We start from the raw sequence: 12,685 nt of genomic DNA on the forward strand, positions 1-12,685 counted from the left end.
ATTTGCATGCAAAATTATAGAGCTGCCACTCCTGGGCAGCTCATCTTCGGCAACTGGGTGGGAATGGCTCACATTTTCGTAAGGGAAGTTTATTCAGAATTTGGGGTCCAAGTCTAGGCATATTGCCAAAGAGTTCAATCGATACTCTACATTAGTTGGTTCATGGCAAGTATGGTTTTATGCGGTGAAATTCGAACCTTGGACTTCAGTGTTTGTGTATATAACAGTGGAATTCCCATGCATTGTAGAATAATATTCATAAAAATAATCAAACTGCAATACAGTAATGTTCCACAACTCGATGCAGCGTACTTCAAAGTATGAAATCAGTCGGTGCTTTTCACAACTAATATGCAAATGACTCAAGTTTTGACGCATTTAACTGGGTAATATTGATTTGCATCAAATGGAAAAGCCACTTTAACAGACATTTTGAATTCGGCTTATTCAGTGAAACAATGGCATCAACCTACACATTAGGGTGCAAACTCAGTTTCACTTGTCTTAGTCCCACTCCAACACACGTGTGATCCCTGCATTAATTTCAGCTCGTATAGCCAGGCGTGTAGGAGTGAGTAGGCCCTCGCTAACGTCTGACAGTCTCGGCTGCGAGATCAATACTGCGAATTTGCGAGTTTACATCGCCTTACAAGGAGTTCAATGAATATTCATTTTGGTGGTCATGGTAAGTTTGTCAAAGCAGTGTTTGTTTTCTACAAGATAAACATTGGCCAGCACCTTATCACAACTGTCGTGCATGGTTATTTTTTGATGGCTGTCACTATCTGACATTCTTGCAATTTTATTGGTACCGTCAAAAAAAAACGTTCAGCTAATAATGCTCCTGAATTTAAATTTCTCTCCTACAGCAAATTTGTTTATGGTCGTTGAACCACGAGTACCCTACACCTCATCTAGATGCCAGTCACCATTCGATTATCCAAAAGTTTGTCAATGCAAAAAAGAAACTCAACAAATTATTAAACTTCATTTATTAACCATTATATTATATTGCAGCACGATTTATTCTTCCAATAAAATTACTGTAGTTTCTAATCATTGTATTATTTCTGGGGTATATCAATTTGCATAATTTTGAGTTGCCAGCAACTATATAATCTTCAGACATTATGAATTGCACATCCCGGTGAAGTTTCTTCAAAATTAAAGCCTTGACATGTTCATCAAATACTTGTTATATTCCTAGAGATATAATATATACATTAAACATCATAAATTGCGGTCTAAATTTTCCTTAATTATGATAAAGGAATAAACACCCCAGAGGTATGATTCATTTTTAAAGTAATTCAGAGACTCAGAACTAACTTTATAACACCAAAAAATCATATTGGTGGAACAGACAAGCAAAAGAACACACAGATGGGGTAGCAGCAGTGACATGATGGCACTCTAAGAAACAATCAAAACTATGCATATGGATCTGCTCGATGATCTTGCGATATTAGCAAGACAAATACCTTTCAAATTTTATTTATCACTTAACATGTCAAAAACTTTAAACAAAAATTTGGCCAACAATACAACTTTAACCCACCTATTCCTAAGCAGCATTCTCAGAACTCCTTATCTGAACTAATTCTTCAAATGAATTGTCAATTGGTTGATCCCTGACATCATTACTGGAGGATATCCTCATTTGCTTCTTGGCTGGAGAATCTAATTCTTCACTTAAAAATATCTTTCTCTTTTCTCGTTTTGACCTTTTTATATTATTCGCAACAGTTACTTGTTTGTGAACATTCTGCTCACAGTTGTACTTGTCTATTTGAATATCTGTTACAACAGCATTCTGGTATTTAACATTATTCAGTTGGCTGGTACCAGTTCTGAGAGCAGATTTCTTATGATTTAATGATTCTTTATCAACAGATATAGTCTTACTATTACTAGAGATTCTCTTCTCTGATAATTTTATTTGTGGCATGCCTGCTTTACGTGAATTAATAATTCTAGTTGATTTTCTTGATTTCAACTGCCTTTGTTTACGTCTCCTCCTACGTCGTCTGTATTCTTTTTCCTCCTCCTTCAGTTTTTTTAACTCTTCATATGTACAAGTCTTGTGAAACAGGTATTTTGTTCTAAATCTCTTGGGCTTTAAAGCAACACATTGACCATAATAATCAGTCAGCTCATCCAATGAATCAAGATCATTCCAGTTAGCACCAACAACATCAACACATCTCTCTTGGTGTAATGGTATGTCCTGAAAAAATATTTTTAAAAACATTTTAGCCAAGTGTCTAACATTGAATTGTTGTTCCTCAACAACCACTACACTACTAATAGTTGATACGTTGAAATGGTTTAAGATCATATGGATTCAAATTTCGAACAAAATTATTTACCTGGTAGGTTTCCTAACATATCCACACATACATTGGAATTATACATTAGGCAAGTATGCATATACAGCAATGCTGTAAATGTTTCATTTCATAAAGCCAAAATTGTTATGCTTAATATGCACTATATATGCAAAAAAAATCATGCATGTACAATATAATTTCAATCCTAAATAATGTGACAGACACCAGGGATACCAACTCTTAACAAGCCATGCATTGCACAGTCCCTGTTAGTTATCGAATTTAAGATATAGTTTTATTTATAGTAATATAGCTGAAATATAAACATGTCAGGAATATGATTGAGAGATATTGCTCTGGAACAGCATTAATTGAAACAAAATCAGCCATTTTTAATACATGTATAATGAATATATAAAATTTGAACATAGTCAGTCAAAGCATGTCAGATATGGCTCTGGAAGCCCATTTATTAAAACAAAATGGCTACTAGTCAGCCATTCTGAATCTGATCTAAAAAATAAAATAACGTGCATCAGGAACTCGTAATGCCTAATGTATGTACCAAGTTTGAACAAAATCCATTCATAAATGCCAGAAATGCTTGATGATTTTTTTCAGCACATACATGGCCACCATTCGGCCATTTTTAATAGTATCGTCAAACCAATATATCTGTATATCTATGACATGATGTATAATGAATATTTGAAATTTGAACATAATCAGTCACAGCAAGTCAGAGATATGGCACTAGAACCACATTTATTAAAACAAAATGGCCGCCAGTCGGCCATTTTGAATCTTATCTGAAAATATGTGCATCAAGAACCTATAATGTCCAACATATATACCAAGTTTGAACAAAATCAAAATCCAGCTGAGAAATGCTTGATTTTGATGATTTTTAGAACAAAAATGGCTGCCATTCGGCCATCTTGAATCAGATCGTGAAACAAATTGATGTGCATATGTATAATACCATGTATGATGTATGTGTGAAGTTTGATTCACGGAAGCCTGGAAGCACGAATGCATGGAGGTCAAAACATAAGTCCCTGTTTTCAGACTGCGTCGCACTCGGCAGTGCTGTTAAAATCAGTATAAGCTTAAAGTATATGTATTTATAGAAAAATAGTATATGTAGAAAAGAAGCACAAAATAATACCACTGATACTTTGTTGTTCACAGTGATAGATTCAGTTGTATTAATCAGCAATATTATTCAGCAATTTATTCTCAAATTTGAATGAGTATCAAATGTCTTGGTATTGAGCTGCTGACTCCTTTTCTCTGAAGGGGCTTCACCTGTTTTTGAATCTACTTTTCTGGAAATTTTTAGAGCTTATTTACTTTTATCTTGCTTTTTGAGTATTCCTCTCTTAAAGATGGGTACTGGCAGTAACATATATCCACTTATTTCAAGTACTTACATTGATTGACAGCAAGGGCACCACAACTTGTAAATTACTGACTAGCGATTGACTTTGAATCCATATACATGTAACTTATTTGTATCATACTCTGGCGTTGATATTTGAGTTAATTTTTGGCTTCTTATTTGGTGGTTATATTTTTTTTATAAACATTTGATTATAATAGAAAGGAACAAGCAGCCGGTTGGCTGAGATAGCTCCACTGTTAGCAATGCACATTTCAATTAAAGAACAGAAGATACCACTAGAAAATGAACAATATGTATAGTATCAAAGCAATGGGACTTGCTGTTTTCAACAAGAAGTCAAAAATATCACTTTTCACCAACAATGACAAAAATAATCATCAAAATTAGATAATTGAAAATATCACCACGAAATTAACAAATCTGAAAGAGGTTCACATGTAGTACCTATATATGTAATATCAAAGCAATTGGACTTGAGGTTTTTAACAAGAAGTCGAAAATATCACTTTTTACCAAAAATGACAAAAATATTCATCAAAATTAGAGAATTGAAGATATCATCACGAAATGAACAAATCTGAGAGAGGTCCACATGTAGTACCTATATATGTAATATCAACGCAATTGGATTTGCGGTTTTTAACAAGAAGTCGAAAATATAACTTTTTACCAAAAATGACAAAAATATTTATCAAAATTAGAGAATTAAAGATATCATTACAAATTGAACAAATCTGAGAGAGGTTCACATGTAGTACGTATATATGTAATATCAAAGCAATTGGACTTGTGGTTTTTAACAAGAAGTCGAAAATATCACTTTTTACTAAAAATGACGAAAATATTCACCAAAATTAGAGAATTGAAGATATCATTACAAAATGAACAAATCTGAGAGAAGTCCACATGTAGTACGTATATATGTAATATCAAAGCAATTGGACTTGTGGTTTTTAACAAGAAGTCGAAAATATCACTTTTTACCAAAAATGACGAAAATATTCACCAAAATTAGAGAATTAAAGATATCATTACAAATGAACAAATCTGAGAGAGGTCGACATGTAGTACCTATATATGTAATATCAAAGCAATTGCACTTGCGGTTTTTAACAAGAAGTCGAAAATATCACTTATTACCAAAAATGACAAAAATATTCACCAAAATTAGAGAACTGAAGATATCAACATGAAATGAACAAACCTAATAGAGGTCTACCCGAGGTACATATACACCAAAGCATTCAGGCTAGTAGTTTTCAAGAAGAAGTCGAAAAAGTAAAACATTGACACGGACGACGACAGCGGACGACAGACAATCACTCATATGATAAGCTCCACTCGACAAAGTCGACAGCGGAGCTAAAAACATATTATTTAAAGACTTACCCATGGTTCTTTGATCGGATTAAAACTGTCAACCATGCAAGGTTTTAGCTTTGTGAGAAGATGATAGAACTTTTCACACTGAGTTTTAGTTCTAGTTCCAACCTATAACAAAATAGCACAAATCATTGTCAATGTCATTGACATTTAAAATAAATAATGAAAAAAAATGAAATGTTCCATCTCAATCTTGTCCAAGAAAAACACTATCATCTGCCATTATCAAACAACAAAGCCAACAGAGACAGCAAATCACCTGGCATGGGTTTTTACAAGCGCTGGTTGAGATGCATTCATTAAAAACAAGTTTGAACGAAATCCATCCATAAATGCTTGATATTTGATGATTTTTTAGCACAAAAATGGCCACCATTTGGCCATTTTGAATAGGATCGTCGAACCAATATATCTGTACATCTATGACATGATGTATAATGAATATTTAAAATTTGAACATAATCAGTGAAAGCAAGTCAGAGATATGGCACGAGAACCACATTCATTAAAACAAAATGGCCGCCAGTCGGCAATTTTTAATCTTATCCAAAAAACAAAATTGTTTGCATCAAGGTCCCATAATTGTCTAATGTATATACCAAGTTTGAACAAAATCCATCTGTAAACAGTCGAGAAATGCTTGATTTTTAGGATTTTTTAGCACAAAAATGGCCACCATTCGGCCATCTTGAATCAGATCGTAAAACAAAATGATGTGCATCAAGGTCCTATAATGTCTAAACCAAGTGTGAACAAAATCCATCTGTAAACAGCCGAGAAATGCTTGATTTTGATGATTTTTAGCACATAAATGGACGCCATTCGGCCATCTTGAATCAAATCAAGAAACAAATTGACGTGCATATGTATAATATCATGTATGATGTATGATGTATGTGTGAAGTTTGATTGTGATTGGTCCAGGCATTTCTTAGATACAGATACAGATGAATTTTTAACAGTAAAATTGCCACCATTCAGCCACCTTGAATTGGATCACGAAACAAATGTGTTTGGCAATATTAGAAGTAGAGAAATGTATACATATCCATAGCTTAATTGACAATGCATCAAAGAATGGCCATTTGGTTCTCACGAACACTGATCTTTTTTGTGTAAAGCGGTGTTAAAAACAAGTCTGTGATGTGTTCTTGCTATAGTTCGAATAACACAGTGGTATTTACTGTGACTTAAATCTACCTCACCACACACAATTGACATGTGTCCATCTGAGGTGCACACTAGCTGAATTCAGTTGATGCAGCACTTAGACAGCATTTGTTTGTAGTTTACAAAGTAAACATGTACTAACGTAAACATGCACTTGAATTAGCCGGAGCTGCTTCAATTTCATACTTACACAGGATGCAATATTCTCAAAATCTTTTCCAAATTTTAACATACCAACTTGGTATCGCTCAATTTCATCAGGCTGCCAATAGTTATTGCACACTGTAATAAATCAATTCATTAAGACAATGAAATCAAATTGAAGTAAAAATCATTATTTGCATGTATATTTATATATTTGGAAAACATGCATCAAATACATAACATGTATGCAATTGTGAAATTACAAAAAATGTGCAGAAAATTTAACAAAGGTGTATGCTTACAAAGATTATTTTGGTGAACATTTTTTACTCCACTTTCTTTACTCTCTCTTAATTGCTCAGCTGTTTTCTGTTGAAATTCAAAAAATTGAATGTCAATTGCAAATTAAACTTGCATGTATGTAATAAAACATCAAACATCAATATTGTAGTTTACCAGGATTAGACAGCAGACCATGGCCAGAACACCAGACCACAGTTGACCATATCTTAGGTTCATCGGTCACATGTAGTAAAATAAACACCTTGTACAAATTGTAAGTTTCAATGCAAAATATATGTTTTGAAATTTAACAAAAATTAAATCTAGCTAGCCAATATTTTAAAGCGCGAAAGAAAATTAATGTGGTGCTCGTGTGTCAGGAAAAATATCACACTGAAAAAACCGCATCAAAAACATTAGAATGCATCAACCAAATTAAAAACGATATCACACTTCATCAACCATAGTCAACAAAAATACTACACAGCATGAAGCACAACAAATAAAATTATACCACAACAAAAACAATATCACACAATTTTTCAAATTTGTTTTAGCAACCCTTTTTTGGTCTAATAATAGAATATTTCATAATGAAATATTTTTGTTTTTCATCACCACCATTGGTACATACTTACAGTGCCATTATTCTTAAAATACTGTGGGTTCAAGAACGAAAAGAGAAAGTCTGTATCACAATCTTTATTCAAATCTGAAATGAAAAGCAAATCAAGACATCAATATATCTGATATAGTCACATCTGTAATAACTGTATGTAAATTGCAATATCAGACGCATCCGACTTGATGCTGAAGTGTGCTGAGTGATGTCACAGTTAATTGTGACCCATGACAAGTTCAGCGACTGTAATTTGGATGAGTAGATTCTCATGTAATTGTACCAGTGCATGAAATGCACACAAAATGTAATAGAATTCTTTCATTTTTCCTGGATTACCTCAACATGGCAGCTCTGACATAAAATCAAATGAAAGTGAGACAAAAATCAAATGCGCCCATGTATACACAAGATCATACGAATCTATTTTCATACCCTTTGATTTTTCATTAAGCTGCAGTAGAGTTTTTCCATCATATGGACTTGAGTGTACACCATAGTGGGTCACTGAAAGGAGAAATTAATCAAAGCTAAAACTTGCATAAAAGTACATGTTGATATTATTTAACACAACATTTGTTCACACTTATCTGAGGTACACTTAAAATTGAGCAAATATGGTAATTGGTGAAAGTTTTAATTACCTGTTGGCGCTACAGTATTTGCACTTGGCCTACAAATAAAAAAAAGTAACACATCAAACTAACAAGAAAGCAATTCAGAGAAAATATTAATTGATTGACTTAGCTTTTACTTCCTTGTTTGATTATAAAGGATGCATCTAAAGTAGTCATACTTTATTCAAATTGCCTACAACAGGAATTAAGGTCATTCTAGTCTTGAATATATAAATTATGTGTTCTGCATCTAGATTAATTTTCAATGAGCTCTTACTAGTTTTTATTGATTACAAGAGAAATGTTTCATTAGGCTATTTAAATTAATACTAACTTTATCTGTGATGGTATCGGTATTGGTAACATATAAACGGTTCTTGGTATGGTAGTTTGTTTTGCGCAAACAACAGATGTATGAGCACCGATCTTTTCTTTTGCAGGAGATGCCGTTACTTTGACTGGCGGAACACTACCCGATAGACCAGGTTCTGTTTTAGTTCCTACCATGCAATTAGCTACATTTGTTCCTGCTATGACTTTATTAACTGGCTGAGGATCTAAGAAAAGTAATTGTGATATCTTTTTACCACAGTAAGTACGGGTATATTGGAATGGAATATTCAATAACACATAATGATTTCAAGTTAAATGGTGAGTTTGTGCGTATATAAAAACATTCCCAATTTTGAGACTCTCAGGTGCAACTTGTATAAATTCTTATATAAAAGTATAAATTTCATGTGTGATTGTATAATAGTAAGAACAAAGTTGTAAAATTAGTTAAAATTAGTCAGATACATATTTGTTTTTTAAGTGTTTTTAAAAATTATAATTTTTATAGTTACTCTTATCCTGAAATAAAAGAATTTAAGTTTAATAAAAATAATAATATTCGTTACTCAATAATTGCAATACTGTGGAATACTTTATTTTCGCTGGAATTAATTTTCGCTGAAAAGGCTTTTTAGGCGTTTTGTATGGAATTTATTTTCACTGATTTTTGATGAGCTTAATGTGAAATATAGGAAAAAATGTATATTCGCTGGATTTTATTTTCACGGAATCATCCCTTCAGCGAAAATAGCGAAAATAAATTCCAAGCGAAAATAAAGTATTCTACAGTATTTGTGTTGTGTGCACTTGTACAGCTTATAATAGAGCAAATACACCAAGAAGTGGCAAGTCAACTACATATGAAAGAATATAGAAACATTGTCTTAGTGTAGAGTTTGTTTGAAAGTTGTGTTTTCATTTTACCTTTGGTAGCACTAACAGGATGATGTTCCAATAAGTTGAGTAAACTGTTTGTGGAATTGTTATTGGTAATCACAGTCTTCACATCTAACTTTGCAGAGGTTATCTCTGTGGTAGACTGATGAATTCTAGCATGGCCACAACGTGCTCGCACTGACTGGAAGACACGCTGACAGATGTGACAAGTAAGGTCACTTTTGCTTGGCCTACAAAAAACCACAGAAGAAATTATATTTGATGAACCAATAAACTGTTTTATTCTTTTTCATAATACTGTACTTCCCTGAGTATAAGCCCCTCCCTGAGTATAAGCCCACCCCTCTGTTTTTAGACATTTAACGAGTTGAGGGCATCCTCGAGTATAGGCCCAGGGTGTTTTTACCAGGCGTCGATGACATTTATTACAAATATGCATGTAAAAAGTGTATTTCATTGCATAAAAATGGTGATTGGTAAGGTAGTTTGGTTCCTGCTTTTACGAGAAAACTCACATTAAATTCAGAGTGCATGGCGGGCGAACGTGCGGAACATGGTTTGCATCTTTTCCGAATAATTGTATCCATTGAGACGAAGATAATGATAAAGATCGTGCCTTCGACTGTTTTCCCACAGACCTTACCCATTTTTGCACTGTAAATTCAGACGGTATGTAAACTGTATTGTAATAAAATGTGCATATTTTTATAAACATGTTTGTTTCTTCATTGTAAAAAGTGTTGTGGAAATCAATGACAACTTGATCGTTTTGCATTTTTTCCTCAAAAAGAAGTAATATTTCTCCAAGACCGGCATTGTGAACGAAAAATGTAATTTGGATAATTTTTCTGGGTGGGAATATGGTTACAATTTAAACCCCCCAAAAAATTATCTTTTCTGAGGTGGTCCTCGAGTATAAGCCCAGCCCCCAATTTCCCCAATTTTACATGTTCAGGCCCAGGGCTTATGATCAGGGAAGTATGGTATTTCAATATTTCTGTAGTATATTACTTACCCTTTCAGTGTACTGAGAGATGATATTTGATCTTCAGTCACCTCTACTTTTTTTATCTTGTCTTCTTGGATTTGATTCCCAGTTTTAGGTATTGATGCACCACTTTGAAGAGGAAGGAGTGTCAGAGATGGTCGTGTTGAATTGTTTGTAGCTGGCTGGATTGGTTTAATAACTGACATCCAGTTCTGATTCTGCACAATCACAGACTTTGTAGTGGACATGATGCGCTGGATATTGACAGGCTGCCTTGAAGTAGTGTGTTCCACAGGAAGCTTGATAAGGATAGGTACTTTCTTTGGTGAAGTGGTAAATTGACTCATATTTTTAAGTGTTGACCTGTTCAGAGGTACTTGTACTTTGAAAGTCGTACTTGTAGAATTCAGTGCCGATGGAATGCAGGCACTGGGTGGTGTGTTTGAGAGAGTCTGTTCAATGTTTCCTGACTTTGCAGTTACCATCTTTACAATATCACTTCCAGATGTATTAGACAGAACAGACTTTCTCAGACATGCCTTATCAGGTGTTGTGGTAGGGATGTTCTTTTGATGCATAGGGGAACCTAAAGATAACAAACCATCATCTTCATACACCTGAAACGCAAGATTGCCTCCTGTATTATCTTGGCTAGCCTTTTTTTTCACTTCCGCTGCTAGATTACTTAGAGCATTCAACAATTTTTCAGAAGATGGCATGTTGATTGGATTTTGTTTGGTATCAGGAGCAGACTGTGTGCTGACAGTGACTACCATCTTTGGGGTTTCAAGTAAACCATCAGGGTTCTGGGTCTGTACAACTTTGTCATTCAGGTCTTTACAGTCTGACTCACAAGAAGAAGCAACACTATCGTTTTTGTCACATACATCTAGTGGCAATTGGACTGTGATGGTCGGTTTCTTTAGATCACTAGCTTTTTTCCCTTTAGTTTCCTCTAAAACCTTCTGATGCTCAGCAACATGGTCTTGACAGGTTTTCTCATCCTTGAATTCTTTGCTACATTCTTCCAGAGAACATGTATATGTGTACTTGAACTTCTTGTGAATTGCTAATAGATGACTGCTCCTAAAATCACAACAAATACAAATACTACTCAGTTTTAATGATATATCAACCTACAACAATGACTTATTTCAATGCATGCCTACAAGAGATATCGGTAGATTCATTTTCACAAACTACTCTCTGATTTCACACATTATGATTCTAGGGAATGTAGCCACATCAATCTCTTTCCGAAATTCATTACATTAATGCTTATATTTAAGTACATGCAATGTTTTGATCAACATCTGTGTGCATTCAGTGACAATATGGTCTACATGCATAATCTTTTTTTTGCCCTATTTCTGCTTTTGAAACAAAGAAAGTAAAACTAAGCCTGGCTCAAAAGAACTAGATGTCATCAGATTTTAAAAGTACCTGTACTTACAAATGGTCAGATCGCTTGAAACATTTATCACAATATTCACAGGAGAAGGGACGACTATCGCTGTGAATTACAGAATGTTTTCTTAGGCCGGATGGTGTGGTAAAAACTTTGCTACAGAGATCACATTCATGAGACAGAATTGGTTTCTTGCTCCATGAAGTGTCATTCTGGAGCTTATTCCTAGCAGTGACTGGAAGGATAGGTTGCTGTTTGATGCCAACTATAACACAGTTTGGTGCTGAAGTTGTGGAAATCATTGAGTTGAAACTGATGAGCTGCTTCACACCTGAAAAAAGATGGTACAACTATGAATATTATATAGCTCTTATTTTGTTTGTATGTTGTGAGTGGAAAATCACTCATGAGCAGAAACACAGAGTGAAGATAACAAGCCATACATGGCACAGTCCCCGTTAGTTATCAAATTTAAGATATATTATAGTTTTGTTTATAGTAATATAGTTGGAACAGAAGATGATGCTTGATTTTGATAATTTTTCAACATTAAAATGATTGACATCTTGTATCTGATCATCAACAAGTACTTGTCCATGTTGAGAAATATTGCTCTGGAACAGCATTAATTAAAACAAAATGGCCACCAGTCGGCCATTTTGCATACATCTATATATCTATAACATGATGTAAAACGAATAAGCCAAAGCATATAAGGGACGACGTCAGAAGATCGATGTCGGATAAAAAACTTAATTCCTTTAGTTTTTTTCCAAACCCCCCTACCCCCCACTGAAACTTAATTGATAAATATTGGTCATGGCGTCAGACTACATTCACCATTAAATACAAATTGATAATCGGACAGTAGTATTGCATAGCAGTTGGTTGTCGGGTGGGTGTAAAAAGAGTTTACAAATGCACCTCATTTGATGCACAGATTTACACTCGAACCAAACCATTTTTCTGGGGTTTTTTTCCTTTTCGGTTATTTCTGTCCATGATTGGATAGAACTACAAATACTCCAAGATTTGTTTGACTTCATTAAAAAATAAAATCGTTTTTGTAGGATGGAAACTTTTTGAGGTCAAAACCCCCCACCCCCAAA

The 12,685-nt window shown here is 34.1% G+C and overlaps 1 protein-coding gene across 1 annotated transcript; it reads right to left on the bottom strand.

The window, feature by feature from the left end:
- Positions 1-975: 975 nt before the first annotated feature.
- LOC146748656 (uncharacterized) lies at positions 976-10,944 on the bottom strand. Its single transcript, XM_085505638.1, has 10 exons — positions 10,196-10,944; positions 9,208-9,410; positions 8,285-8,507; positions 7,978-8,006; positions 7,769-7,840; positions 7,353-7,426; positions 6,735-6,801; positions 6,479-6,570; positions 5,125-5,226; positions 976-2,227 (listed from the first exon to the last, which is right to left on the bottom strand). The coding sequence occupies exons 1-10, from the start codon at positions 10,942-10,944 to the stop codon at positions 1,565-1,567; spliced, it is 2,274 nt and encodes a 757-aa protein (XP_085361764.1). The 3' UTR covers positions 976-1,564.
- Positions 10,945-12,685: the final 1,741 nt, after the last annotated feature.

Source organism: Saccoglossus kowalevskii, chromosome 2, assembly GCF_978046115.1.
Source record: "Saccoglossus kowalevskii chromosome 2, keSacKowa6.1, whole genome shotgun sequence".
NCBI lineage: Eukaryota > Metazoa > Hemichordata > Enteropneusta > Harrimaniidae > Saccoglossus > Saccoglossus kowalevskii.

Excerpts from the sequence above, each read along its gene's own strand:
- LOC146748656 (XM_085505638.1), bottom strand. The coding sequence starts at position 10,944 with ATGGTAGTCACTGTCAGCACACAGTCTGCTCCTGATACCAAACAAAAT. Across the intron at positions 6,571-6,734 it reads TGTTCACCAAAATAATCTTT|TGTGCAATAACTATTGGCAG; the intron begins GTAAGCATACAC and ends GATTTATTACAG. Across the intron at positions 5,227-6,478 it reads TTGAGAATATTGCATCCTGT|GTTGGAACTAGAACTAAAAC; the intron begins GTAAGTATGAAA and ends ATTTTGTTATAG.